The following is a 24,940-nucleotide window of genomic DNA, read 5'->3' as shown; positions in this document are numbered from 1 at the left end:
TTCAGACAGAAGTCGGGGCAAAAGCTAGTTTAAGATAATTTGGAAAATAATTAAAATAAATATTAAAAAAAGGCGAAAAGGAACACAAAAAGGAATATATATTTACAACTGATACGTTTTAGAATAATAAAAAAAAGCAAATTATTCTAAATTTAAAAATATAAAATTATGAGTAAAAAACATATGTAAAGAGGTCCGTTTGCATAGACAATAGTCTATTTTTTTTTTTTCGAAGGAAATTATATAGGTACCTTTCATCATCTATATGTCCTTGCTCACTATATGTCCCCACTGAGGGGCTCAGAGCCTACCCTAAGTTAGGTGTGACTAGGACATAGTCAACTACAGCCCAATGCAAGTTGACTTCACATTTATCTTTAAATTTCTTCTCAGATATGTGTAGGTTAAATGTACATATATAAATCGAAACACACATTGGTACATGACGGGATTCGAACCCAAGACCTGCAAATTACAAGTCAAGAGGTTTAGGTATTAGCTATAATTGTTTTTTCTCGTAATTAAATTATGAATTTTGTGCGAAGGAGTTAAAATTAAAATTTGATTGTTACCGATCAAATCAGCATTTTCATATCCATTAAGGTTTAATGCATTTTCAAATAAAAATACATATAATACATAAAACATTTTTATATATATTTATTTATATACTAACAAAAATCTTTTTTTACTATTAATAATAAATTACATAATATTTGTAACAATAATCTTACGAGAGCTACAAAGTAAATCAAATATATAATGATAGAAAAACTTATAAAAAAAATACTATATGTGTACTATAACATAATAGTTACATAAGATATATTTATACATCTATATTCCATATTTACTTCACATTTTTCATTTTCATCGTACCTAGGTCACATTTTGTGACCTAAAACACAGGTGACAGAAATAGGAATGTGTTCTTAAAATGTAAATATTACAAAACTGTCAATGAATAAAAAAAAATACAAAAAAAATAAAAATATGAGTGATTAATTTCATAAATTTTACATTTTTCACAAATAAAAAATAATACATCTCAGTAAGATTCTAGTGCTATATTGCTATACCTAGATCCGTACCTGAACTAAGGATATAACTAGATCTAGGACCATCCCAGAGTTAAGGCAGGTTTGGATCTATGACAGAACAAGACCCTCGTACCCTAGTCCGTCAGGGTCGGGGCACTCCATGCGGTTCTTAAGATGCTGCAACGTGTTGTGGAAGTGCTTCGTGATCTGCTCCACCTCCTCAGACTGGTCCAGGTTGGCGAGCTCCTCTCTGATTTTCTGGATCACCTGGAAGACAGCCTTAAATGATCTTTCTGCTTAATAAGGTAAAGTGGAACATGAGATTTGAGATATCTTCACTATCTTGTGTAACTACTTAATTAAGAAACTGCTTAACTCACGTTTGATCGTCCGGTGACGGCACCGACTAATTTCGGACCCATCGGGGATCCATATCCATCAGTGCGAGACGCGACGCGACCGCGAAGTCTTCGGATTAAACACTCGCCCTGAAGATGGACCTCCGATGGGTTCGAAACTAGTCGGTGCCGTCACCAGACGATCAAACGTGAGTTAAGCCTTTTCTTAATTAATTAATCATGATGTCTCACTTGTGTAACTACAATATCCGATTAATATCTGGTGGGAAGTTTGATGAAGTAATAAGTACTTAAACCAGTCATTTATGAGTTTTCACTGTCGAATAACATGTCGTTAAACGTTAAAGATCAATAATATATTAGTCCTTCGAAAGATAAACTTATGGTCCTTCGAAAGATAAACTTATGGTCCTTCGAAAGATAAACTTATGGTCCTTCGAAAGATAAACTTATGGTCCTTCGAAAGATAAACTTATGATCCTTCGAAAGATAAACTTATGGTCCTTCGAAAGATAAACTTATGGTCCTTCGAAAGATAAACTTATGGTCCTTCGAAAGATAAACTTATGGTCCTTCGAAAGATAAACTTATGGTCCTTCGAAAGATAAACTTATGGTCCTTCGAAAGATAAACTTATAGTCCTTCGAGTCGGATGTATGACTTACAGCGTCAATGAGTGCTGTGGTGAGACTGGCGTTGCCGCGCTCTCTCAGTAGCGCGTACCGGCCCAGCAGCTCAGCCAACAGCTGCGCCTGCACACCTCCATCCATACATTGCTGAGCTACCCGAGCTGCTTTCTTCAGGCAATCCAACGCTCGAGATGCATCATTTAATGCCCACTAGAAATAAAATACATAAAGGGTTATTTTGTTAAAGATAGTGTCAAATTTTAACAGTTTTTTTTCACTCGTATGAATTTCTGCAACTAGCGATAGATTGATGTCACTGAAAATTCTTCTGAATTTCATCGTAAGCTCCAACTATCTATCCTTTACTCACTTTGCTACCTAAACTGTTAATACTCTGCATAAAGTCTATTTTTCTGCTAATCTAGTCTAGTTTCCAAGATTACCTGTTTTCCATCCTTAGGTCCTTTCCAGAAGAGATGTGCGCAGAGAGCGACCGCTCTGCTCTGGTCGGGCTTCTTGAGCAGTTTGCTGGCGGCCAGCGCGCATTGTGTGCGCATCGGCTCCGCGTTCTCTGAACCTACAACACAAGAAAGTACAATACAGCGCCATCTATCATAACTTTCTTAGTTTTAGTAATAACGCCATCTATTGTTAGAAGTTTTAGTGATTCAGTTATCGTTGTACAAAATGAACAGTAGAACATCGTATTAACAAGTTTGATTTTTTTTTATTATTATGAGGTCGCAAACGAACAAACAGCCACCTGAATTCGCCGAAATACCGAAGTGACGTAGAAGGAGACGCTTTGAAAGAGAATATTTCCCCTTCCTATGCGTCCTCCATCAAATACACTTCCCTTTCTCACCCATTTCTTACAAGGAAAAAACGGAATGAAAACGTTCCGGAACGCAAACCATAGCAATTCGGTACTTACCGAAGCAATTAATCTGTTCGAAGGTAGCTATAATTAACGTGATGGCTGCGAGCTGAGCTTTGCTGTCAGACACTTCATCCTCGTACAATGAAAACGCTTGTGAGAGAAACTCGTATGCGATTGTCTCGTGTCCCGCAAACGCAGCCTCACTCACCGCCAGCGCCCCCTGCAGGTACAACCTGGAATGTATCAAGATTGTTCAACTACCGTACATATAGCTGGAAAATATCAAGATAGTTTAGTCATAGTATACCTTAACGGCAACTCAGCTAGTTCCGCTTTGACCAGCATACTGATAGTCTGGTGGCAAAACTGGAATATCTTCTGGCATTTTTTCTCCCACATCTCGTCCTGCAATAATACATAGTTTCATCACCCGGCTATTCCTAGATGCTTTCGCGACATCTACGCGTCAATGTCACGGAAATAGGTATCTATAGCAAAAAGCCTCAACGCTTTTAAACCTCATGTGGTTGGTTAAGACTGCAGATCTTTGGAAATGGGCGTGGCAAAGATTGCTAATGGCCCCGCCCTATATCCCTTTAGGTCCTACCCATGCCTAAAATTATCTGAGTGTGACAAAATTACCTGTTCCCTGAGATCCTTGTAGAGGAAGGCGAGGCGGTAGGCGTGGAATAATATTGGTGGGAAGGTGTGCTGTATGCGGCGCGCACCTCCACCTTGTAGAGCCTTCCTGGCTGCACTCAGTATCAAGTACTGCTGGTCAGCTGAATCCGACTTGAAGTGATGGATCAGTCTAAAGGAAATCACAAAGAATAACAGTGGTAGACGCCAGCAACAACAACAGTTGCACGAATTTGCCTCGGTCAGTGAAATACCACGACCTCACAGAAGACAGGCGTCAAGTGGAAGTAATTCCAAGTACAGTCTGATGAGTGTGGTGCCGGAGGACTCATTTTAGTCCTCCTTCCCTTCCCACCCCTTTTCTTATAAGGAAAGGATGGGAAGGGGATGTGGATATGATGGAGGAGGAGATGCATAGGAAGATTAAATATTCTCTTTTTGTGCATCTCCTCCTTAGTCGATTGAGGGTAGGCAACGCATCTGCAATTGCGAATGTCTATGGGCAGAGGTCGATTCGCCATTTCGGCGAATTCATGTGGCCACTTACAAAAAAAAAAACAATAAAATAATACCTACAGAAATTTTCAATGCTTCCGTATCGCACTTTTAAGGGAAACTCAAAATTTACTAGTCAGTTTTTGAGCTAAAAATTAATTAAAAAAAATGAAACCAACCTACAAGCACTAGCTTTCGATTAAAAAAAAAATAAAATTGGAGCAATAGGAGCTTAGAAATGTGGTAACACACATAAAAAAATACAGAGTTCTCGATAAACTCCATTTTGAAATCAGCTAAAAAAGGACAATTATTTTGCAAAGACTAAAAAAAACTTGAAATTATTTTAACACATTCAATGCCACATATTTAAATACTAAAAAAAAGTTATAAACAACTCTGAATGTGTTAGTTTGGAGCGTTTCAATCTTTACAGTGGATCAAAGTAAAAAGTTCTTACCGAGCCAATAAACCTTGTTCTTCCATAAAGTCTTCTACATCCAATTCCGATGTGACCTGGTCCGGTTGATCTTTGACAAGGACATCAAGCATCGATAATACTGATTCCACCTGAATTGTAACAATAAGTAAATCTTACTAATATTATAAATGCGAATATTTAGATGGATGTTTGTTTGAAGGTATCTCCGGAACAACTCAACAGATCTTGATGAAATTTGGCACAGATGTAGAACATAGTCTGGAAAAACATATACACACACTTAGAACCAGGAAACGGACATAGGATAATTTTTACCCCGTTTTCTATTTTTTATTCCGCGCGGACGGAGTCGCGGGTAAAAGCTAGTATTTAATATAATAACATACAAAAATAGACGTGTTGTATAACTTGAACAAATTTGCCAAACATTAATCGTTTAAAATTACGGAATATGACTATATTTCGTAATTTTAAACAAGAATATCTGGCGGCTGAAAGAGGCGCTACTATCGCGCTATATCTACTTGTGACAGAAAATATATTAAAACCTAGATTGGGTATAGGTTGAAAAGAACAGTGTTATTTTTGAAATTGTTAGGAGGGCGCTAGTGAGCTATCATAAAGACGTCTTTACTTAAAACAAGAATATCTAAACAGGTAAGAGACGCTGCTATTTCTGTCAGAAAATATATAAAACCTACTTAAAGAAAGTGACATGACAGATACATTATACTTTTGATGTTCACAGGAGGGCGTTAGTGAGCTGTCATAATTTATGTCCACCGAATTAAATATCTGTGCCAAATTTCATCAAGATCTGTTGAGCTGTTCTGGAGATACCTTCAAACAAACATACATCCATCTGGATCGGATAGATTACCAGGGACGTATCAAGTTAACAAAATTTCTATTTAGAACCGAGTATACCAGTAACCAAATTACTCACATCTTCAGGTGTGGAGATCAATGTATCCGTATCCAGTACATCATTGACCAGGTGTACCGCTATCATCAGTCTACCGGGGTGATTCAGATGTGATATAAGAGGTGCATAGTTCTGCAGCTTGATCAATGTCAGTATATTCTTGTAGTGATCAGCGGGTAGTTTGAGAATCTTCATCAATTCTTTGAATACAGGTGTATTGTGTTCCAGATGAGATTTACCACTGGAATAAAAATCATTATGAATAATTTTTGGAACGAAGTTCCTTATCGCACGTTGTGAAAGGGGGTTAGACGGAAAAAATTCTTACGAAAAGTTGTCACGACACTTTTTGCTATTGTAAGTATGTTAACGACGAATGAGCGCTACTTCACCATGGCAACGACGTGACAATATATAACGAAAATTCATAGAAATAAAATGTACTTCTTGTGAAGACTTAAGTTTTTTATTCATAGAATAAACATTGGTTCCTTCAAAAATTAATTGAAAGGAACTTCGTTCCATCCGGGTGTCCCTTGACACCTCTCAAGTTTTTTTTATTTTTTAAATCAAAAGGTGGCAAATGAGCAAACGGACACCTGGATCAGCCGCAATAGCGAGATGACCGTTGCCCATAGACATCCACAAATGCAGATGAGTTGCCTACCTTTAACTAACGGAGAAGAGGACGCACAGAATGAGGATATTTCTCCTTCCTATGCGTCCACTCTTTCACCAAATCCACTTCCCCTTCCCATCCTTTCCTATTAAGAAAAGGATAGGAAGGGAAAGAGGACTAAAATTAGTCCTCCAGCACCACACTCATCAGACTGTAGTTGGAATTACTTCCACTTGACGTCTGTCTTCTGTATGGTCGTGGTATTTCACTGAGCGAGGCGAATTCGTGGACCTAACAAATATTGTTATTGCGGGATTTACCCACTGTAATAAATAACTTACATGTATCACAGAAGCTAGTCTAATTTCGATTCCGAATTAGTAATTTTTTTTTAATCCATACATATTAATAAAATTGGAGCGTACTGTATGTATTATGGAGAAAAAAAAATATTTACATTTGTCATAGTGAAAAACCATTTTTTTGTCTGTCTATATGTCTGCAAGGCTTTCGGGTAATCTCCGGAACGGTTGGACTTATTTAGTAAGGTAGTTTACTTAAATTTTGTTAACAAAGTCACAGGTAACCTCTAGTCTAGTTTACTAATTACTTTTTACCATCCAACTAAAGGACCTGCAGGTCCTGGGTTCGAATCCCGTCATGTACCAATGTGTTTTTCGATTTTCGATTTACATATGTACATTTATCCGACGTTCTTACGGTGAAGGAAAACATTATGATGCTGCACATATCTGAGAAGAAATTCAATGATATGTGTGAAGTCAACCCGCACTGGGCCAGCGTGGTTGACTATGTCTTGCACATATCTGAGAAGAAATTCAATGATATGTGTGAAGTCAACCCGCACTGGGCCAGCGTGGTTGACTATGTCCTGCACATATCTGAGAAGAAATTCAATGATATGTGTGAAGTCAACCCGCACTGGGCCAGCGTGGTTGACTATGTCCTGCACATATCTGAGAAGAAATTCAATGATATGTGTGAAGTCAACCCGCACTGGGCCAGCGTGGTTGACTATGTCTTGCACATATCTGAGAAGAAATTCAATGATATGTGTGAAGTCAACCCGCACTGGGCCAGCGTGGTTGACTATGTCCTGCACATATCTGAGAAGAAATTCAATGATATGTGTGAAGTCAACCCGCACTGGGCCAGCGTGGTTGACTATGTCCTGCACATATCTGAGAAGAAATTCAATGATATGTGTGAAGTCAACCCGCACTGGGCCAGCGTGGTTGACTATGTCCTGCACATATCTGAGAAGAAATTCAATGATATGTGTGAAGTCAACCCGCACTGGGCCAGCGTGGTTGACTATGTCTTGCACATATCTGAGAAGAAATTCAATGATATGTGTGAAGTCAACCCGCACTGGGCCAGCGTGGTTGACTATGTCCTGCACATATCTGAGAAGAAATTCAATGATATGTGTGAAGTCAACCCGCACTGGGCCAGCGTGGTTGACTATGTCCTGCACATATCTGAGAAGAAATTCAATGATATGTGTGAAGTCAACCCGCACTGGGCCAGCGTGGTTGACTATGTCCTGCACATATCTGAGAAGAAATTCAATGATATGTGTGAAGTCAACCCGCACTGGGCCAGCGTGGTTGACTATGTCTTGCACATATCTGAGAAGAAATTCAATGATATGTGTGAAGTCAACCCGCACTGGGCCAGCGTGGTTGACTATGTCCTGCACATATCTGAGAAGAAATTCAATGATATGTGTGAAGTCAACCCGCACTGGGCCAGCGTGGTTGACTATGTCCTGCACATATCTGAGAAGAAATTCAATGATATGTGTGAAGTCAACCCGCACTGGGCCAGCATGGTTGACTATGTCCTGCACATATCTGAGAAGAAATTCAATGATATGTGTGAAGTCAACCAACCCGCACTTGGCCAGGGTGGTTGACTATGGTCTAGTCACTCCTAACTTGGGGTAGGCTCCGAGCCCCTCGGTGGGGACGTGTAGTGAGCTGATGATAAAGTAAATATAAAGTATCCAACTAAAATCTAGATTTGATAACATCAAAAACCTAACTAATTAAAGCGTTTTGATTTATTGCCACTTCTATATGTTCATTAACTCTACATTTATCTCCATACTCACCTAGTCTGATGTATATCAGCACAAATTTTGTCTGTATGAGCCAGAACTCTATCCACATAATTCAACTTGTCCGGGTGACAGCGCTGTGCCAACTTCAGCAGAGCCAGTTGTAAACTCAGCATGTCCTCAGGCGCCATATCTGTGCGGCTCTGGACCATAGACAATGTGTATTTTTTTAATGTTTGTTGCCAGTGTTAAAGATATTACAGCATAGACAATTTTTTTTTACATTCGTGGCTATAAAAGTGACAGTCATAGACTTATTATCATTTCTTGCCTTGGTTAGGAGAAATGTATACCATAGATAATGTTAACTTTTTAATGTTTTTAAACTGCAGGATAATGACCAAAGACAATATTGACTTTTTAAATATTTACTGCTGTTGGAGACAAAAGTAGATCATAGATAATATATTGTTTTCTACTCTTACCTGTGTGATAGCTGCCACTTGATCGGAGAATACTTCAAACAATTGTACTTCTTGTTCTTTGCCATCTTCTAGAACTACGCTGAGATTAACATTGCCCTCATTCCTCTGAAAAATTAATAACTATTTTAATTAAAACTTTCTTTTAAATATTTAATACAAAAAAAACATATTTTTCTAAGTTTAAATAATAATGAACTCAGTCAGTGCCAGTAGCCGTTTTTACTTAATTATTAGCAGTAGCCAGCGATTTCGTCAACTCAGGATTTTAAAAAAAACTAGCCTATAACATGCCCACGTGCATCAGCTACCTTCCCGTCAACGTCCCCTCAAAATCGGTCCGGCAGTTCCGGAGATTATCCGGAACAAACACTGTCTTGCGGACAGACAGAAAAAAAAATTGTAATTTCGAAATATGAATTGTGTTTTCGCTATTACATAAAGACCATCAAGCTTTATTATCTGTATTGGTATTGGGTGTATTAGGAAAATTTAAACAATTTAAGGGATGACAATAAGTATTTTTTCTAATTAATTCCGTCAGTTGCAACCGGATAAAGATACAAGAAAAACGTAAAAAAATATTAGAAAAACTGAAACAAATTACATCCATACCTGACTATAACTAGCCAGACGTTCTATTAAAGCAATAATAATGTTCTTTATATTAACTCCGGGCTGTAACTCAGCACATGACTTTAGGAACGGTGTCAAATTAGCCAAGTGAAATTCATCGGGGAACACCTGCAAATTAAAATAACAATACATATTTATATTAGTACATTTATTTTATTTTCAAGAGTGTCGAAGACTCAGAGGTTAAGTACTTGACTTGTAATCTGCAGGTTATGGGTTCGAATCCCGTCATATACCAATGTGTTTTTCGAGTTACATATATACATTTATCCGACGTTCTTACAATGAAGGAAAACATCAGTGATGCTGCACATATCTGAGAAGAAATTCAATGATATGTGTGAAGTCAACTTGCACTGGGCTGTAGTTGACTATGTCCTAGTCACCACTAACTTAGTGTAGGCTCCGGAGCTGCTCAGTTGGAACGTATAGTGAGCTGATGATGAATTTATTTATATCTTAAAGCAATATCTATTTTATACAAAAAAGTTTTATATAAGACAGAATTTGGATATGACGCTTATCAATTTCTCTGACTACTTGAAAACTATTCAGTGACATTTACATAATTATGTTTTTTTTTTTAGTCAAATATATTTTCATTTAAATTATGTAAATTCTTGACTTATATTTAAGGTAATACCACGCAATAATTAATCCCCTAGAAAAGTCAACCACCAAATCTTGATCCTCCATCTTGTATGGAGTATTCCATATGTCACCTGTATGATACACTCCATGAGGTACTCCTGAGCGATCGCATCCCTGCAGCTGACGACCTGCTCCAGGATGCCGGGCAGCACCAGCCGCCCGTACTCCTCAACAGTCACAGACTCCAGCTGCGACAGACGCACCAGGTTCGTACCAACCAGGATACGAAGCTCGGAACGTTCGCGTTCACGACGCTCCTTGTCCCTGTATACAAAGAAAATTTTATTTAGTAACCAGCGACTTTGTCAGCTCTGAATCAAAAAAAAACTTCTGAATTCAAATGTTCAAATGACAACGAAGACCTTCGCTATTGGCTGAGAATTACCGTTACCATGGTAACTATCCATCTTTGCTGCTATTGGCTTGCAATTTTTGTCCCTTTCTCGCATAAAAGCTTTTTTCCAATTTACTCACCCCCTATGTTAATGACGTGAAAATATATAGTCTAAAGCAGTGTTTCCCAACCTTTTTGAATCCATGTCCCATTTTTCAGGATGAACATGACTATTGCCCCCTTTTAAATTTTGTTTAGAAATAAATTTATCTCGAGGCCTAAATGTACAATGTTAGAGAAATAATTAAATACTACTTTTGGCTGACTAAATAAATTTCATATAAAAAATTTAAACACGAAAATACATATAAATAGTTTAAATGCAACGGATTTTTGTCTCTAAAATTTTTTAGCACTGGCTATCATTGTAACGATGTAGCCTTAAGTTTTTAAATCTCCGAATTGCTCCCCTCTAAATCCAAATGTCCCCAAGGAAACACTGGTCTAAAGCCTTTCATAAAGATAGGAATTTATATTAGAAAAATAATTATTCAAAAATACGCCGTGATATCTACGATTACTACGATTCTGCGTTATATAGTGTGTTTATTATATTAGTATAGATGGAAAATACAAGAGGCCACCTTATTTCGGTAAAATAGCGAATTGACCACTGCCAATACACAAGTCAGAAGGTGAGGTTTCATATCTTGGCTGTACATACATCGCACGAGTCTTTGAAACACAAGGGATACGGGGAGGAGGTACAGCTGACCTTGAACCGCCATTCTTTCGTCTTTTATTTAATTTTATCAAGCATATAACCATCATTTGTATAAAATGAAAAACATAAAACAAGAAAATCTCACCTGGAGTGTCCTTGGTGTTGCATTCGAACCCATAGCTTATTCATTTCAGCGAAATTCATCAACACAAAATCGATAGCATCGCGTACCTAAAGAAAAAAAAATTAAATCAAATTGACTTAAAAAAAAGGTAGCTGTTATACACATAAGCTTTAAACTTACAATGGTGAATGAAAACATACTACAATTTCTTTGAAAACTAGTTATGAAAACTAGCTGTCACCCGCGACTCCGTCCGCGCGCAGTTAAAAAAACTTAATAGGGGTATGAAAAATAGATGTTGGCCGATTCTCAGACCTACTGAATATGCTCACAAAATTTCATGAGAATCGGTCAAGCCGTTTCGGAGGAGTACGGGAACGAACATTTTGACACGAGAATTTTATATATAAGATGAACTTGTCAGCCGACTCAGTAGAGTACAAGAGCGAGCTAGAATGTGTTACTATGTGCAGATTAAATAACTAGTAAAGGTAATGTACTAGAATTACATAGGAAGGAATTGCTACTAAATGGAATGTTAATAGGATAGGGAACTAAATGGATTATAACTTACAGCCGCATTGCTATTTCAAATAACCGGAAGTTCTAAAGCTTTCAAACTATAAAGATTTTTACTATTACTTCTAAACAGGTGAAATTTTATTATTACTAAAAATAATAACCTAATATTACCTACTACTTAATAATATTAATAATGTGAATGTTTGTATGTATGGATTTGTGTATGGATGGATGGATGGATTTCTGTTAGAAGGTAAGGTAAGGAACATATCTCCATAACAGCTGTGTGGATATTGATGAAATTTGGAATAGACGTAGAACATAGTCTGGGAGAACATTTAGGCTAATAATTAGTTTTTTTTTACTCAGCACGAACTAAGTCAAGGGCGACAGCTATTAAATAATAAAATTGAAAGTGAAAAGATTATTTTAAACCACAAATTAATCTTAAATAAATGACTTGGGCCTAGTCATCCCCAACTTAGGGTAGGTTACCTCTAGGTGGTCTTTTATAGGAGCTGACTATAACATCAAATGACTTACAGTTCCTTCATTTTCATTCTGTGCCTCTGTAGTATCGGGGAGTACGTTCCGAGTACATTGTAGCAAGTAATTCCTTAAAAATAATCCTCGTAAAGGATGTTGCACACCTCGGCACATTTCAACTAAATCCTAAAACAAAAAGATTAATACTTGTTTTTATTAAAAGAAAAAAACCAATGCTATTAGTGTTAAATTTTGTAAATAAAACAGTATTCAATTCCAAAATTAACAAGGTTTAAAAAAAGTCAAGGGTCTCCATTATTTTCTTCCAATGACCCAGGGGGGTCCACATTCACCATTTTGGAAACCACTGATTTAAATATCAAATACAAGCAACATACCTTCAGTAGATCTCTTCGGAGGTTTGTGTTAGTTTTGATATACACCAATCCGACCGTAATCAACAAATAAAGGCGCGGTACAATGTTACCAGCGTACTGTACTAGTTCGTACAAATCAGCCACCTTCCTGCCCTTCTGGAACTCCTCTAATAAGTATAGTTCTAAGTGACGGAGCTCATCCGTTATAGCCATATCTGAATATGTGTTAAGGAATTTTGATGACAGTTTATCTACCTTACTAATATTATAAACTAGCTTTTACCCGCGACTCCGTCCGCGCCGAATAAAAAAATAGAAAACGGGGTAAAAATTATCCTATGTCCGTTTCCTGGTTCTAAGCTACCTGGCCACCAATTTTCAGTCAAATAGATTCAGCCGTTCTTGAGTTATAAATAGTGTAACTAACACGACTTTATTTTATATATATAGATATGTTTGGATAAATGGATGGATGTTTGTTAGAAGGTATCTACAAAATGGTTCAATGGCACTTATGAAATTCAGCACATATGTAGGGCATAGTATACTAATTTAAAAAATTTAATTCAATGCGGACAGTCACGGGCGACAGCTAGTAATTTATAATTTATTTTATAATCTTATGTTCTAATATTATACATAAATACGAATGTTTGGTTGGTTTTTTTTTAGGTATCTCTGGAACTGCTGAATGGATCTCGATGAAATTTGGCACAGATGTAGAACATAGTCTGAAAGAACACATAGGCTACTCATTAAGTTTGTTCTTAATTACGTGCAGACGGAGTTGCTGGCGACAGCTAGTTTCTAAATATTTCTGGTTAAACACTTCAGACATGTAACTATATGACATAAGGTACTATACAGCATTACTACAATTATCCAGTAATTTACACAAAAGTAGCATAGTTAGTAGCATAGCAAAGTTACATAATAGCTGCCATGTATGGAATTTTACAAAGCACTGTTTACATTTTTTTTTAAATTAGACGTGACGGCGTATCCACCAAAGTCAAATGACTGGTTGACTTTTTCAGCCAAGCGAAGCGTCACTGTCGATGGTTGTGAGGGCGGCCATTGAACAGTGTTGTTCGAGACGGCGCCCGCGCACCACGCTTGCAACGAATCGCTTAGCATCTAATTAACAATAATCTAATCTAGCGCTTAATTAAGTTGGTGTCGCATTGGTTAGACACTACAGTGTTCATTGCACTGTGTATTTTTGGTTACCTAACCCTTATTAAACAACTGCGATTGCAACAAGGACTCGTGATCTGTTCACGCCTACCTGCCGACATACCCGCTTTTATACTCGCACAAGATGATTTCTGATGAAGGCTCTCCTGCCCCTTCAGACATAAAAAAAAGAAAACAAGGAAAAGACACCAATAGACAAGTAACCTGCTTCTACTTAACTATATCACATACAAATACAATATTTCTATATATTACAATGTTTTTGTAAAGGATACAAAGTTCATAATAGCTCTTAGGTGATAGGACAGAAGTCCTCAGCTCTCCTAACATAGTGGATGCATGCTTTAAAGCATCCATCTGCTTAGATTTGTCCAGGCATCTCTTCATCTGAAATGCCTACAACAAAAACATATATTTATCAACAATGTAATCTAACCATGTTTGGTTGGTTGTTCATTACAAGCATACAAAGGCACTAAGATACTATAATATTGTTTTTATTCTAAAAGTTAATAATTATAATTAAATTACATGTTTACCTGGACTTTGACAATATTCAACGCCTCATCTAACAATTTCTCTTGCTCCTCAACCGGGGATGTTTGGTTCGTCATTTGTGCCTAAATAAGACAAAAACTCATTAATTTAATATGAAATTTTAGTGTAATTTGACGAAAATAACCGCAACAACATGTAACAGAAAATCACAGCAACATACATTCGACCAAATATACAAAAAAGGATGATCAACGTTCTCCATTTTAAACAGTTAACCACAAAAATAACAAGCAACACACCTGCGTCGTGTTATAGTAACAAACAGCAAAACTTTCTGCAGCTGATAAGAAAAACTATTAAAAGAATTCTCTTCGAGAATAAGTAGGTGTTATTAACTTGAACCGTAAAATTCGCCCGTGTTTTTTGTAATTATTAATATCTGACAAGTTTATGAACAATTTCAATCATAGATGTCACTATTCTTATAATTCTTTCACACAGATCTACAATTACATTAAAAAAGAAAATTAATAGCAACTATTTGTAAATAATATGTAGATTTTGATGAACAAAATTATTTTCCTTATTCTTTTAACTTTAAAATTCCGGAGAAATAATTGATTTTACAAAATGGCTTACCTATAAAATGAAAATGATAACTATATTGATTTCTGAATTACCAACATAAGACAGCTGTTTGTCAAGTTCAGTCTGACATGTTAATTTTGCTTTGTTTATAAAATTATAGTCTGTTAATGAATTCTTATCAATGTTGATTGTAAAAAAACTAATGTGAATAATAATAATGGATAACAAACCCTCGTTGAGTCAATACTTTAGCAGTACCGAGGTACCGCCTGCATCTCAATTTTTCGATGAAATCGGAACATCGCCATCGGAGATGATTCAAAGTGTTTATTTAGGAGAAAACGAAGGTTTTTACATTACATCTAATTATTTTAATCATTGTAATGATTATTTATTGATATACGTGTATTATTTCAGCCAATACAACTAAGACACCGAATGTTTTCTCACAAAATGTGACTACATCTTTTGCTCAAACTAAAGTGACACAGGAGTTAACTTTTGGAAATGTTTTGCCAACTGTTAGTGGATCTACATCTATTCCTGCTACCAGTCTACCTGATCCCTCAACATTCTTCGATACTATCGGGCCGGAACCCCAATTGGGATCCAGTAAGAGTGCTATAGCAGCTCCACCAGCTTTAATAACTGAAGCAATAGATGGGTTGAGTATTAAGGTATGTTCACTATATTATACCACGTTTTGATCCAACATAAAATTACTGTCACAACAACTATCATAATATTTAAACTTCTAATTATATTGTGAATGTTGTAAGATAAAAGTATATATAACTTAATATTATAAAGTAAGTTAGGCTATACTCTATTTATTACTAGGTCTATTTTTATTTCAAAAATCCAAAGTATCCTAGACTTAGCCAGTTATTCTTAACTGTTGGTAGAAATAATCATAATTATTATCAATAAATAATGTTTTCAGAACCAACCTGTAGACAAGGAAGCTGACAGACGCAGAGATGCTTGGATACCCAGCGAAGAAGCTGCAAAAACTTTGTTAAAGGTGATCTTAAATTATAAAAATTTATGTTTAATCAATAATTTAATTCATGTTTGTCCATTAAATCCGTAGAAACAGAAGATTTGTGCCTTAAAAAGCTTTGAAAAAAAAAGATTCTTTTTTTATGAGACACCAACAAAGACTTTATTTTGACTTTGGATTTGCAACACATGTTGGTTTCCATTTTAGTTCCTTCTCTTTTCTTATAAGGAAAAGATGGAAAGGGGAAGTGGATTTAGCAGAGGAGGGGACTCATGGGAAGGGGGAATTATCCCCTTTGTTACCCAACCTCCATTGATTAAAGGAAAGCAATGCAACTGCAATTGTGTAAATTGCTAGCCACTTGCTCATTTGCCACTTTATAATATTGTTATGTGCTAGGGTTCGAAAGATTTGGAGAGAAAAACCTGCTGACTCTTTTAAAGACTTTATCGCTGGTTGTCGCTTCAAAGTCGCCTCGAAGGTAGCTCAAACTGAACTGACTCGCTCGCCTCCCTGCGGCTATTTATATAGGCCGAGTCGAGTCCGAGACCGTTCCAGAAAGTTCCTTTCTGGAACGTTTCCAAAAGGCGCGAACGTCATCGACCGATTTGGACGCTTCCGGAAAGATGACTCATTTCTCACGCTCGCGCGCCGCGGTTTTCGAGATACTTCCAGTTTTATAATTTCACAACAGTACCTCTAACGCCATCTAGTGTTGAGTAGAGGGTTTCACGTGACCATGTACGTTCGTAACACTACTCCCCTCTTAAAGATGCTCGTCCCGAGCATCGTTGTTACTACCATGGTATCGCGCCAGCCGGTCTATGTGTACTACTTTGAATGGCCCTCTTGGTTGCTTCTGAATCCTATAAGTCACATCGTTCATTCGGGTAACCACTTTGTATGGTCCGTCCCACTGGGTCTGCAACTTTGGAGATTTTCCTTTCCGGCGAGTTGGGTTATGCAGCCACACCAGTGACCCTTCCTCAAAGCCGCTCGTGTTCGATTTCCGGTCGTATCTAGTTTTCATGTTCTCACTTGACTGTAACTCATTTTCCCGAACCAAGGCGTGTATATAACGCATTTTTTCCCTTAAATTGCAGACATAGTCTTGTACGGTCTCTGGTCCTTCCGGTGACCCTCCAGTCAATAGATCTACTGGTATTCGTAGTTCTCTACCGAAATTGACATACGCCGGGGTAGCTTTTATGCTCTCATGCTCGGCGGTTCGGTACGACAAAAGGAAGAGTGGTATGTACTTGTCCCAATCCTTTTGTTTGTCGTCAACTAATTTCGCCAAATGCCTCTCAAGGGTCTGGTTAAATCTCTCAACCATTCCATCAGACTGTGGATGGTACGCGGTGGTCCTCGTCTTATGCATGCCTAAAATCCTGCACACTTCCTGGAAAACTTGCGATTCGAAGTTCCTGCCCTGATCAGAATGGATTTCTAGAGGCACACCAAAACGACATATCACTTCTTCGACTAACTTAGAAGCGACTGTTGTAGCTTCTTGGTTAGGTATGGCGAACACTTCTGGCCATTTGGTGAAGTAGTCAATGACGACCATAAAGTACTTGTTTCCCGATTCCGTTAAAGGAAATTGCCCAGCGACGTCAACTGCAATTCGTTCCCACGGTGCACCGACGTTATACAATCGCAGGTTTCCACGGCTCCTGGTCTGTGGTCCTTTTACAGCAGCGCAAGTAGTACACTTGCGGCACCAATCCTGTACATCATCTCGACAATGCAACCAGTAGAATCGTTCTCGCACTTTTGTTAACGTCCTCCTGACACCTAGATGACCTCCTGATACGCCATCATGTATTTCACGGAGAACATTTGGTACTCTAGTTCTGGGGACAATTATCTGAAGATGGAACTCTCTACCGTTAGTCTTCTCCCATTTCCGGTAGAGTATTCCGTTTTGAAGTATCAAACTGTCCCATTGCGCCCAGTACGCCTTAGTAACAGCGCCGGTGGGTGCAACCTCACTCCAGGTTGGTTTTACGTCACCCCGTTTCTTCCATGCGATGATGTGCCGAATATCGTCATCTTTTTCTTGAGCGTCCCTCATAGAATCACTCTCCCAGAGACCCAAAGGACTTGTTCTCGTTAGCTTCAATGTGACTTCATTAGATTCCTGCTTAACACAATGTTTGCAGTCATCGAGTAGCTTAGTCATTAATCCGTCGTTGTTGCTGTTTGATGAGGCTGCGCCTGTCATCGAACTACACTTTTTCCTCCAGACAACTTCCTCGCACTTTTTCATCCTTGCCGTCTGGGACTCCTTCTGCGGGCAGTTGAGCTGAAGATGACCCCTCTCGCCGCACTTATAGCACTTGACTCCAGAACTTCTCTTCGTAGTAGCCTTTACATCCCTGACTTCCTCAGAGACCTCGCGGATCTTATAGGTCTGCCGTATGTCATGGCGAACAGCCTCGACCTCCAAAGCATGCGCCAATGCTTCCTTTAGCGAGGTATGGTGACGAAGCCTCACTGCAGCTCTGACTTCCAGGTCTTTGATTCCGTCGACAAACGCTTGTACAATATTCGTGTCAACCATCTTGATGTCGGCTCCTGGGTACGCCTTCCTCACGAGTTTTTTAATTTCCAACGCCCATTGTTGTAGTCCTTCTCCTGAGCGTTGGACTCTGTCACGCAGTTGGGCACGGAACACGTGCTCCAGGTGTCGCTCCCCATATCTGGATTCAAGTGCCTCCATTAGGTCTTGGAACCCATTTCCTGTATGTGGCAGCGCTTTTAGGACCGACAAAGCTTGCCTTCTGAGCGCTACAGTGAGAGCGGTCAGGCATTGTTCTTCCGTCCAACCGTTGGCACTAGCAACAGTCTGGAATTGCTGACGATAAGCGTTCCAAGGAGTAGTGCCATCGTAGGGCGGCACTTTCACTCTTGGTCCTTGCGCCACTCCGGTAGTTCCACAAGACATCGCAACTCCCACGGTTTCAAGGCGCATCACTTTCTTCTGTAACTCAGTGAGGCCAGTTTTCACATTTTCGACATCCAATCCTAACCCGGTAACTCGTTCTTCCAGTACGTCGACATCTTTTCGAAGCTTACCCACCGTGTCACTAATATCCTTTATAGCTCCAAGCGCTTTTTCTTGAAGTTCTCTTTGTTGCTCTTGTGATTCTCGAATCGCTTTAATTTCAGCACCGAGTTTGCACTCTTGTGACTCCTTCATTTCCCGCATTTCAGCCCTTTGCAGCTCCATTAATTCGATTAAGCTTCTTAATTGAAGAGCCACTGAAGAAGCTACGGCGTCGCTGGTGGGCGTGGCTTGTCTGGTGGGCGTGGCCAGGTGGGCGGAGTCAGTGGGCGTGGCCTTAGTAGGCGTGGCCCGGTGGGAGGAGCCAGTGGGTGGGGCTTGAGCCAAAGTGAGCGGAGCCTGGGCCAAAGTGGGCGGAGCCTGGGGGGCGTGGTCAGTGGGCGGGGGCTGGTAGGTGGGGCCAATGGGCGGGGCTTGGTCCACGGTGGGCGGAGCTTGGTCCCCAATGGGCGTGGCCACTGCAGCACGTTGAGCCCTTGTCCTGACGCCTTCCTTGAAGTCCTCTCTCGGAGTCAATGGCATCTCCAAATCTCACTTCCGACACCAATTGTTACGTGCTAGGGTTCGAAAGATTTGGAGAGAAAAACCTGCTGACTCTTTTAAAGACTTTATTCAACTAACACTAGGTCCAACACAAAGCACTAGGTCCAATCACTAAGCACTAACGATGTCCTAGGTCGTAGCCAAGTAGTAGGTTTCCCTTGTATCGCTGGTTGTCGCTTCGAAGTCGCCTCGAAGGTAGCTCAAACTGAACTGACTCGCTCGCCTCACTGCGGCTATTTATATAGGCCGAGTCGAGCCCCAGACCATTCCAGAAAGGAACGTTTTCAAAAGGCGCGAACGTCATCGACCGGTTTGGACGCTTCCGGAAAGATGAGTCATTTCTCACGCTCGCGCGCCGCGGTTTTCGACATACTTCCAGTTTTATAATTTCACAACAGTACCTCTAACGCCATCTAGTGTTGTTAATATATAAAAAACTTTCTTACAAATTTCCTTTTATTTATGTATGTTTACATTTTATTCCAGGCCCAATCATCACCCGCAGGATCATTCTTTCCTGAAAGAGATGTTCTTACTATGCCTGGTTTAGTGTTGGAAGAAGAATTGGTTAGTAAATTTACAAAATATATGATACACATTTCCAATGTCAAAAATATAATTAATCAGTGGCACAATTTTTTAATTAATTAATTAATTAATAATTTAACAAATTAGTTATTTATTTAATAATATAATTAATCACTTAATTAATATTTTAATCAATTGATTAAAACACACAGGCAGATGCACTACAAGAGGTGGCTGTGAAATACCTCGGCGTGAGTTCAGCAGGTAGTCGTGGTGTCGTGCGCGCGGAACATGTGAGCAGGGATGAGGCCGGTTTGAGAGAACTGCTCCGTACAGGATACCTCAGGGCAGCTGTCAATCTTACTGCTACATTGTTAGCCGCTGCCGGACAAGGTAATTATCAATAGTTGTTGATGTTCAAGCTAATATGAAACTAGCTTTTGCACGCGATTTTGTCTGCACAGAATTTTTAAAAAAGGGTGAAAAGTAGCTAATGTGTTATTCGAGATTTTGTTTAATATCATATGTTAAACCGTTGCCAAGGTGATCTAGTCAATATGTGATTATATTGCCATCTTGTTTTATAAAAAACAGATTTAGAACATAGTCTGGAAGAAAACATAGGCTATTTATTAAGTTTTTTATGTTAACTCCGGGCGGATGGAGTCAAGGGCAAAAGCTAGTTTATTATATTAGTAAGATATAAGATATATCCAGGTGTAGGTCGTATGCATCGGCCAACAAAGCACACTCCCCGCTCGCTGCAGCTCTGGCTGACAAGGTTCGCAGTCATGCTGCGCATAAAACTGCACGAGCCACTGCTCAAAGAGGCTGAGCCCTTCGGTGATCTCAGTAAACCAGATATGTTTTATCAGGTAATAGATTTTAGTGTTTCATTTTTATTTTAATATGTAACATAACTTGGTTATACTGAATTTCCATTTTCAGGCATTTTTAATCTTTACCTAATATATCTGTTTATTCCACACATTTAATTTTCAAAGTAACTCAACTCTGGAACTCCCTTAGTAACAGTTAAACAACTAAATGGAGTATTAGTTTCTTTGGTTTAAACCTAAAATGACAACAATTTTTTTTATAAATTCGGTGATAAATGATTTTTGTAATCTTACAGTTCTATCCTGAGGCATACGAGAATCGAACTGGTTCTTTAGTACCTTTTTCCTTGCGGCTGCTAATCGCTGAGTTGCCAGGACACGTTGGTAAACCGGAGGAGGCAGCTGATCGACTATATGTTATGTTGGATATTATACAACGGGTAAACTAATATTTATTAAATTACTAATTAACTAGCTGTCGACCGCGACTCCGTTCTCATGGAATGTAAAAAATTTGAAAAGCCTATTTGTTCTTCCAGATTATGTTCTACATCTGTGACAAATTTCATCAAAATCTGTTGAGCTGTTGCGGAGATACCTTCAAACATCCATCCATCTAAACATGACTTAAGGTCCATTATATTTAGAAATGAATACGTTCCATGCAGGAATAGTAATTATAAGTTATAATCTTACTAGATATAGTATATACTATCGTCGATTCAGTTTGTTTCATTATTATCTATTCCAGTTTGTATATTAAATTAGAAGAAAATCATAAATTTTTCCAGATGCTATCAAATCTACAGCAAGGGAAGACTGAAGATGGTTCAGGAACTATAACAGAACCGGATAAATTGGAGTCAATCAGATTGTGGACAGGCAGACAGACCAGAGTGTTGCATTCTATAGTTAATTGTGCTATTGCTCTAAAGGTGAGAACTTGTAGCAAACGACAACCCCTTTTACAGATGCTTTACTTACCCTTAATCGATGGAAAAGTCTCCTCCTTCGTCAAATCCCTTTTCCATCATTTCCTTATAAGAAAAGGTGGCAACTTTCTAAAATTAGGTCCCCGGAACACACTCATCAGACTATATGTGGAATGATTTCCACTTGATGCTAGTCTTCTGTGAGGTCGTGGTATTTCACTGGTCAAGGCTTATTCGTACAACAGATTTTGGCGTTTACTATTTATTAAATATAGCATTTTAAATAGACAAAGTTGCAGGTGATGGTTAATTTAAAATTATTTAATTCCAGGACTATCGTTTAGCTAGTAAGATATTAGTATCACTTGAAAAGCAAGCTTCATCACCGGCGCAGAAGAGGGCGCTGTCGAGCGCACTCTGCCGCTTGTGGCTTTTAGCTGGACATTTGAAGGCAGCTATGTTACATCTAGAAGATGCTAGGGAGACGAGACATCATCTGTAAGTGATCCTTAATTAGTTAATTATGTAATTTAATAATTAATTATTTGGTTAACTACATTAATCATGTGAATAACTTTTTTTTAAATCTATTAATTAATGTTAAAAAATTGATTAATCAATTGTTTGTGTTCAGATGCCCAACACCAGATGTCAGGGAATACGTTGACTTAGGTTTAATTGATATTGCGTACGGAAAATACCAAGATGCATATAATAATTTCGCGAGAGCTGCAGAACAGGAACCAACTAATATAATGGTGAGTTAACGTTTTAGTTAACGGTGTGTAAAGTTGTGTCTAATATTATGATCCTTAGGTTTTGATTAACTTTGATGTATTTTAATTAAATTTGAAACATACGAAATTATCTAAAGAGCATATAAATTGCCATATTAAAAAACAGAAAAAAACAATGTTTTCATTTTGACAGTGAAAATCTATGGTTACATGTATTGGTCAATTTGGTACTATAATAATGTATTTTAAGGTCCTTTGCACACAAAACAACGTTAATCTTCGAAACTCTTTCTTGCTAAGCGTCTACGCAATACAATGTTTTCTAGTTTTCATCGCCAAAGACAGTCGTTTGCAACCTGTTTGTTAAGATTGTCGTTAGAAAAGTCACTGCAACTTTCAAGATGGTGACTCAAATCTAAACAGTTGAAATGAAGTGGCTGTGACTGTACTAACAGAATAGACGACTCGCGTCGTAACGTCGTGTGAACGGATCGCGCGCAACACGATACTCGCAACGCAACCTCAGTTTCGACGTTACCTTGATTTGTGTACGAAGAGCCTAACTTTGAATTTCTTAAAGATATACGCAGAATAAATTTAATTAAATTCACTTGGATTCATAAAGAAAATTCTATTTAAAGGTGGCCAACAATTTATCCGTCTGTCTTCTCTACATGGGTCGTTTAAAGGAAGCGATCGCGGTACTCCAGAAAGCTATCAACTCTGACCCTGAGAGAGGTCTAAACGAGAGCCTTTTGATAAACCTGTGCACACTTTACGAACTAGAATCTTCCAAGACCAATGAGAAAAAACTAAATCTTCTAAGAATGTTGTGCAAACACAAAAGTGATACTATACCTAATGTATTAGAATGCTTGAAGCTTACTTAAGTTCTTTTTACGCAGCATACATTGTAATACAAAACTTAAAATAACAATATTTTTAATTAAACACTTCGTCAAAATAGTTTTTTTTTTATCATGAGCCACCTGAATTCGCCGAAATAACGAAGTGACCACTGTCCATAGACATCCGCTATTGAAGATGCATTGTCTACCATTAATCGACGGAGGAGATGCACAAAAAGAGAATTTCATATACGACTTTCCCAATAACCTCCACTTCCCCTTCCCAGTCTTTCCTAATAAGAAAATGTTGTGAAGGGAAAAGCGACTAAATTTACTCCGGCACCAAACTCATCATACGAAACGCGGAATTTCTTCTGCTACACGTTTGTCTTCTGTGTGGTTCAGTCGTTTAGGTTCTAGGACAACATAATCTAAACCAGTGATTGTCAAACTTATTTCTTTCACCGCCCCCTTTGAAAATCAATTATATTTCAGAGCCCCCTAATTTTTATTCAGCCCTAAAACTTAAAAACCACAATTTCATTACTTTAATTAATTTCTATGCCCCCAATTTTTTGGGCCCCTTATCGCCCCCTCCTAGGTTTCAAACGCCCCCAAGGGGGCGTTATCGCCCACTTTGGGAAACACTGTCTAAACTAACGTAGATGCGATAAACATAACACTCGTGTCATTCGGTTAATTCACAATGCAAGCAAAAAAAATCTATTTATGTTTCTGTTTTTCAAGAAATCATATATAATATCGATTTTTATTTATTTCAAATGTTATGTAAGAATAAATATAATTACGTTACATTTAATTGTATGATTAGTATTATATAAATATAGGGAAAAATATGCAAAAAAAAAACATGTAATTAAATATTTTATTTACAATAAAATTACAAAATTATGAAATAAGTCTATTTATCTTAATCACAGAATTTCTATTTAAATACAATGGTTGTAGCCAATCAAAGCTTGCATCATCTAAGAATCTAGTAAAATAAATATAATAATTCATCATTAACTAAGGTTAATGATAATTAAAAAGTCTAATGAAAATAAAAAGATTACTTAAAATTAAAAGGAAGGTTGTAATTTAATAAAGAAAAGGCAAAGAATTTTTCAAATTACAACCAAAAAAAACCTAATTTCTATTTCACAAAATATTCAACTAAATTATATACTCATATTTCAATATGTAACTTTAAAAAACAAATTTATAAAAGCATTTAACAAAGCACGTAAAAGCTTAATCACTTATATCAATTAATATTTTTGGACTCTTAAATTTAATTAAAAGGAACACAACCAAAAACAATCCTACAATATTATAATGAATTCAGTATAGATTAATAAAAAGTTTTGATTAAATTAAATTACAAGTTTTGATAATTAAAATTTTATTCAAAAATAAATAGAAATAAACTTGGCTGTAATGACCATGAACTTTTGCCTTTAAAAAAAAGAACTGTCCAATTATCAAACACCCAAACAAAATGTATAGTCATCCTCAAATCGGTGAAAAAAATACCAATATATTTTGTTTTGCTGTTCTGTTGGTAGAAAATCAACATCATAAATATTGTAAAGTTTAATAATTACTCATATAATTATTTATTAATCAAACAATTAACAGTTTGTTAATTATTTGATTAATATTAATTTTGAAAATAAATATTTTTATGAATTAATTTCTTTTATTTCT

At 37.6% G+C, this 24,940-nt stretch overlaps 2 protein-coding genes across 3 annotated transcripts; one reads left to right on the top strand and one right to left on the bottom strand.

Moving 5' to 3' along the window:
• Positions 1-1,054: 1,054 nt before the first annotated feature.
• Positions 1,055-14,440, bottom strand: LOC106718272 (vacuolar protein sorting-associated protein 35). The gene is made up of 18 exons (XM_045684405.1): positions 14,363-14,440; positions 14,184-14,264; positions 13,920-14,040; positions 12,469-12,662; positions 12,128-12,256; positions 11,084-11,169; positions 9,952-10,144; positions 9,209-9,337; positions 8,597-8,701; positions 8,166-8,314; positions 5,431-5,650; positions 4,503-4,612; positions 3,551-3,719; positions 3,216-3,313; positions 2,963-3,141; positions 2,472-2,605; positions 2,065-2,238; positions 1,055-1,307 (listed from the first exon to the last, which is right to left on the bottom strand). Exons 1-18 carry the CDS (start codon positions 14,402-14,404, stop codon positions 1,149-1,151), a joined length of 2,472 nt encoding a protein of 823 aa, XP_045540361.1. The 5' UTR covers positions 14,405-14,440; the 3' UTR covers positions 1,055-1,148.
• Positions 14,441-14,829: 389 nt separating this feature from the next.
• Positions 14,830-23,339, top strand: LOC106711788 (trafficking protein particle complex subunit 12). 2 transcript variants are annotated; one of them, XM_045684446.1, is made up of 11 exons: positions 14,830-15,077; positions 15,148-15,407; positions 15,674-15,754; positions 19,833-19,913; positions 20,087-20,267; positions 20,598-20,749; positions 21,010-21,153; positions 21,505-21,648; positions 21,977-22,143; positions 22,280-22,403; positions 23,024-23,339. In XM_045684446.1, exons 1-11 carry the CDS (start codon positions 14,948-14,950, stop codon positions 23,270-23,272), a joined length of 1,713 nt encoding a protein of 570 aa, XP_045540402.1. In that variant the 5' UTR covers positions 14,830-14,947; the 3' UTR covers positions 23,273-23,339. The 2 variants fall into 2 exon arrangements, with proteins under 2 accessions (XP_045540402.1, XP_045540401.1); XM_045684445.1 differs by having other exon boundaries at positions 20,592-20,749.
• The last annotated feature ends 1,601 nt before the right edge of the window (positions 23,340-24,940 follow it).

The sequence above is a fragment of the Papilio machaon genome, chromosome 26 (assembly GCF_912999745.1).
Source record: "Papilio machaon chromosome 26, ilPapMach1.1, whole genome shotgun sequence".
Taxonomy (NCBI): Eukaryota; Metazoa; Arthropoda; class Insecta; order Lepidoptera; family Papilionidae; genus Papilio; species Papilio machaon.
The sequence above is the reverse complement of the archived record's forward strand: the minus strand, read 5'-3'. Positions and strand labels throughout refer to the sequence as shown.

What these genes read in the sequence shown, in the direction of transcription:
- LOC106711788 (XM_045684445.1), top strand. Translation starts at nt 14,948, where the DNA reads ATGGATAACAAACCCTCGTTGAGTCAATACTTTAGCAGTACCGAGGTA. An exon ending in CTGCAAAAACTTTGTTAAAG is followed by an intron (nt 15,755 to 19,832) that starts GTGATCTTAAAT and finishes ATTTTATTCCAG; the next exon opens with GCCCAATCATCACCCGCAGG. An exon ending in AGGGAGACGAGACATCATCT is followed by an intron (nt 22,144 to 22,279) that starts GTAAGTGATCCT and finishes GTTTGTGTTCAG; the next exon opens with ATGCCCAACACCAGATGTCA.
- LOC106718272 (XM_045684405.1), bottom strand. Translation starts at nt 14,404, where the DNA reads ATGGAGAACGTTGATCATCCTTTTTTGTATATTTGGTCGAAT. An exon ending in AAGTGGCAGCTATCACACAG is followed by an intron (nt 8,315 to 8,596) that starts GTAAGAGTAGAA and finishes TCTATGGTCCAG; the next exon opens with AGCCGCACAGATATGGCGCC. An exon ending in GAACAAGGTTTATTGGCTCG is followed by an intron (nt 3,720 to 4,502) that starts GTAAGAACTTTT and finishes GATTTCCTTTAG; the next exon opens with ACTGATCCATCACTTCAAGT.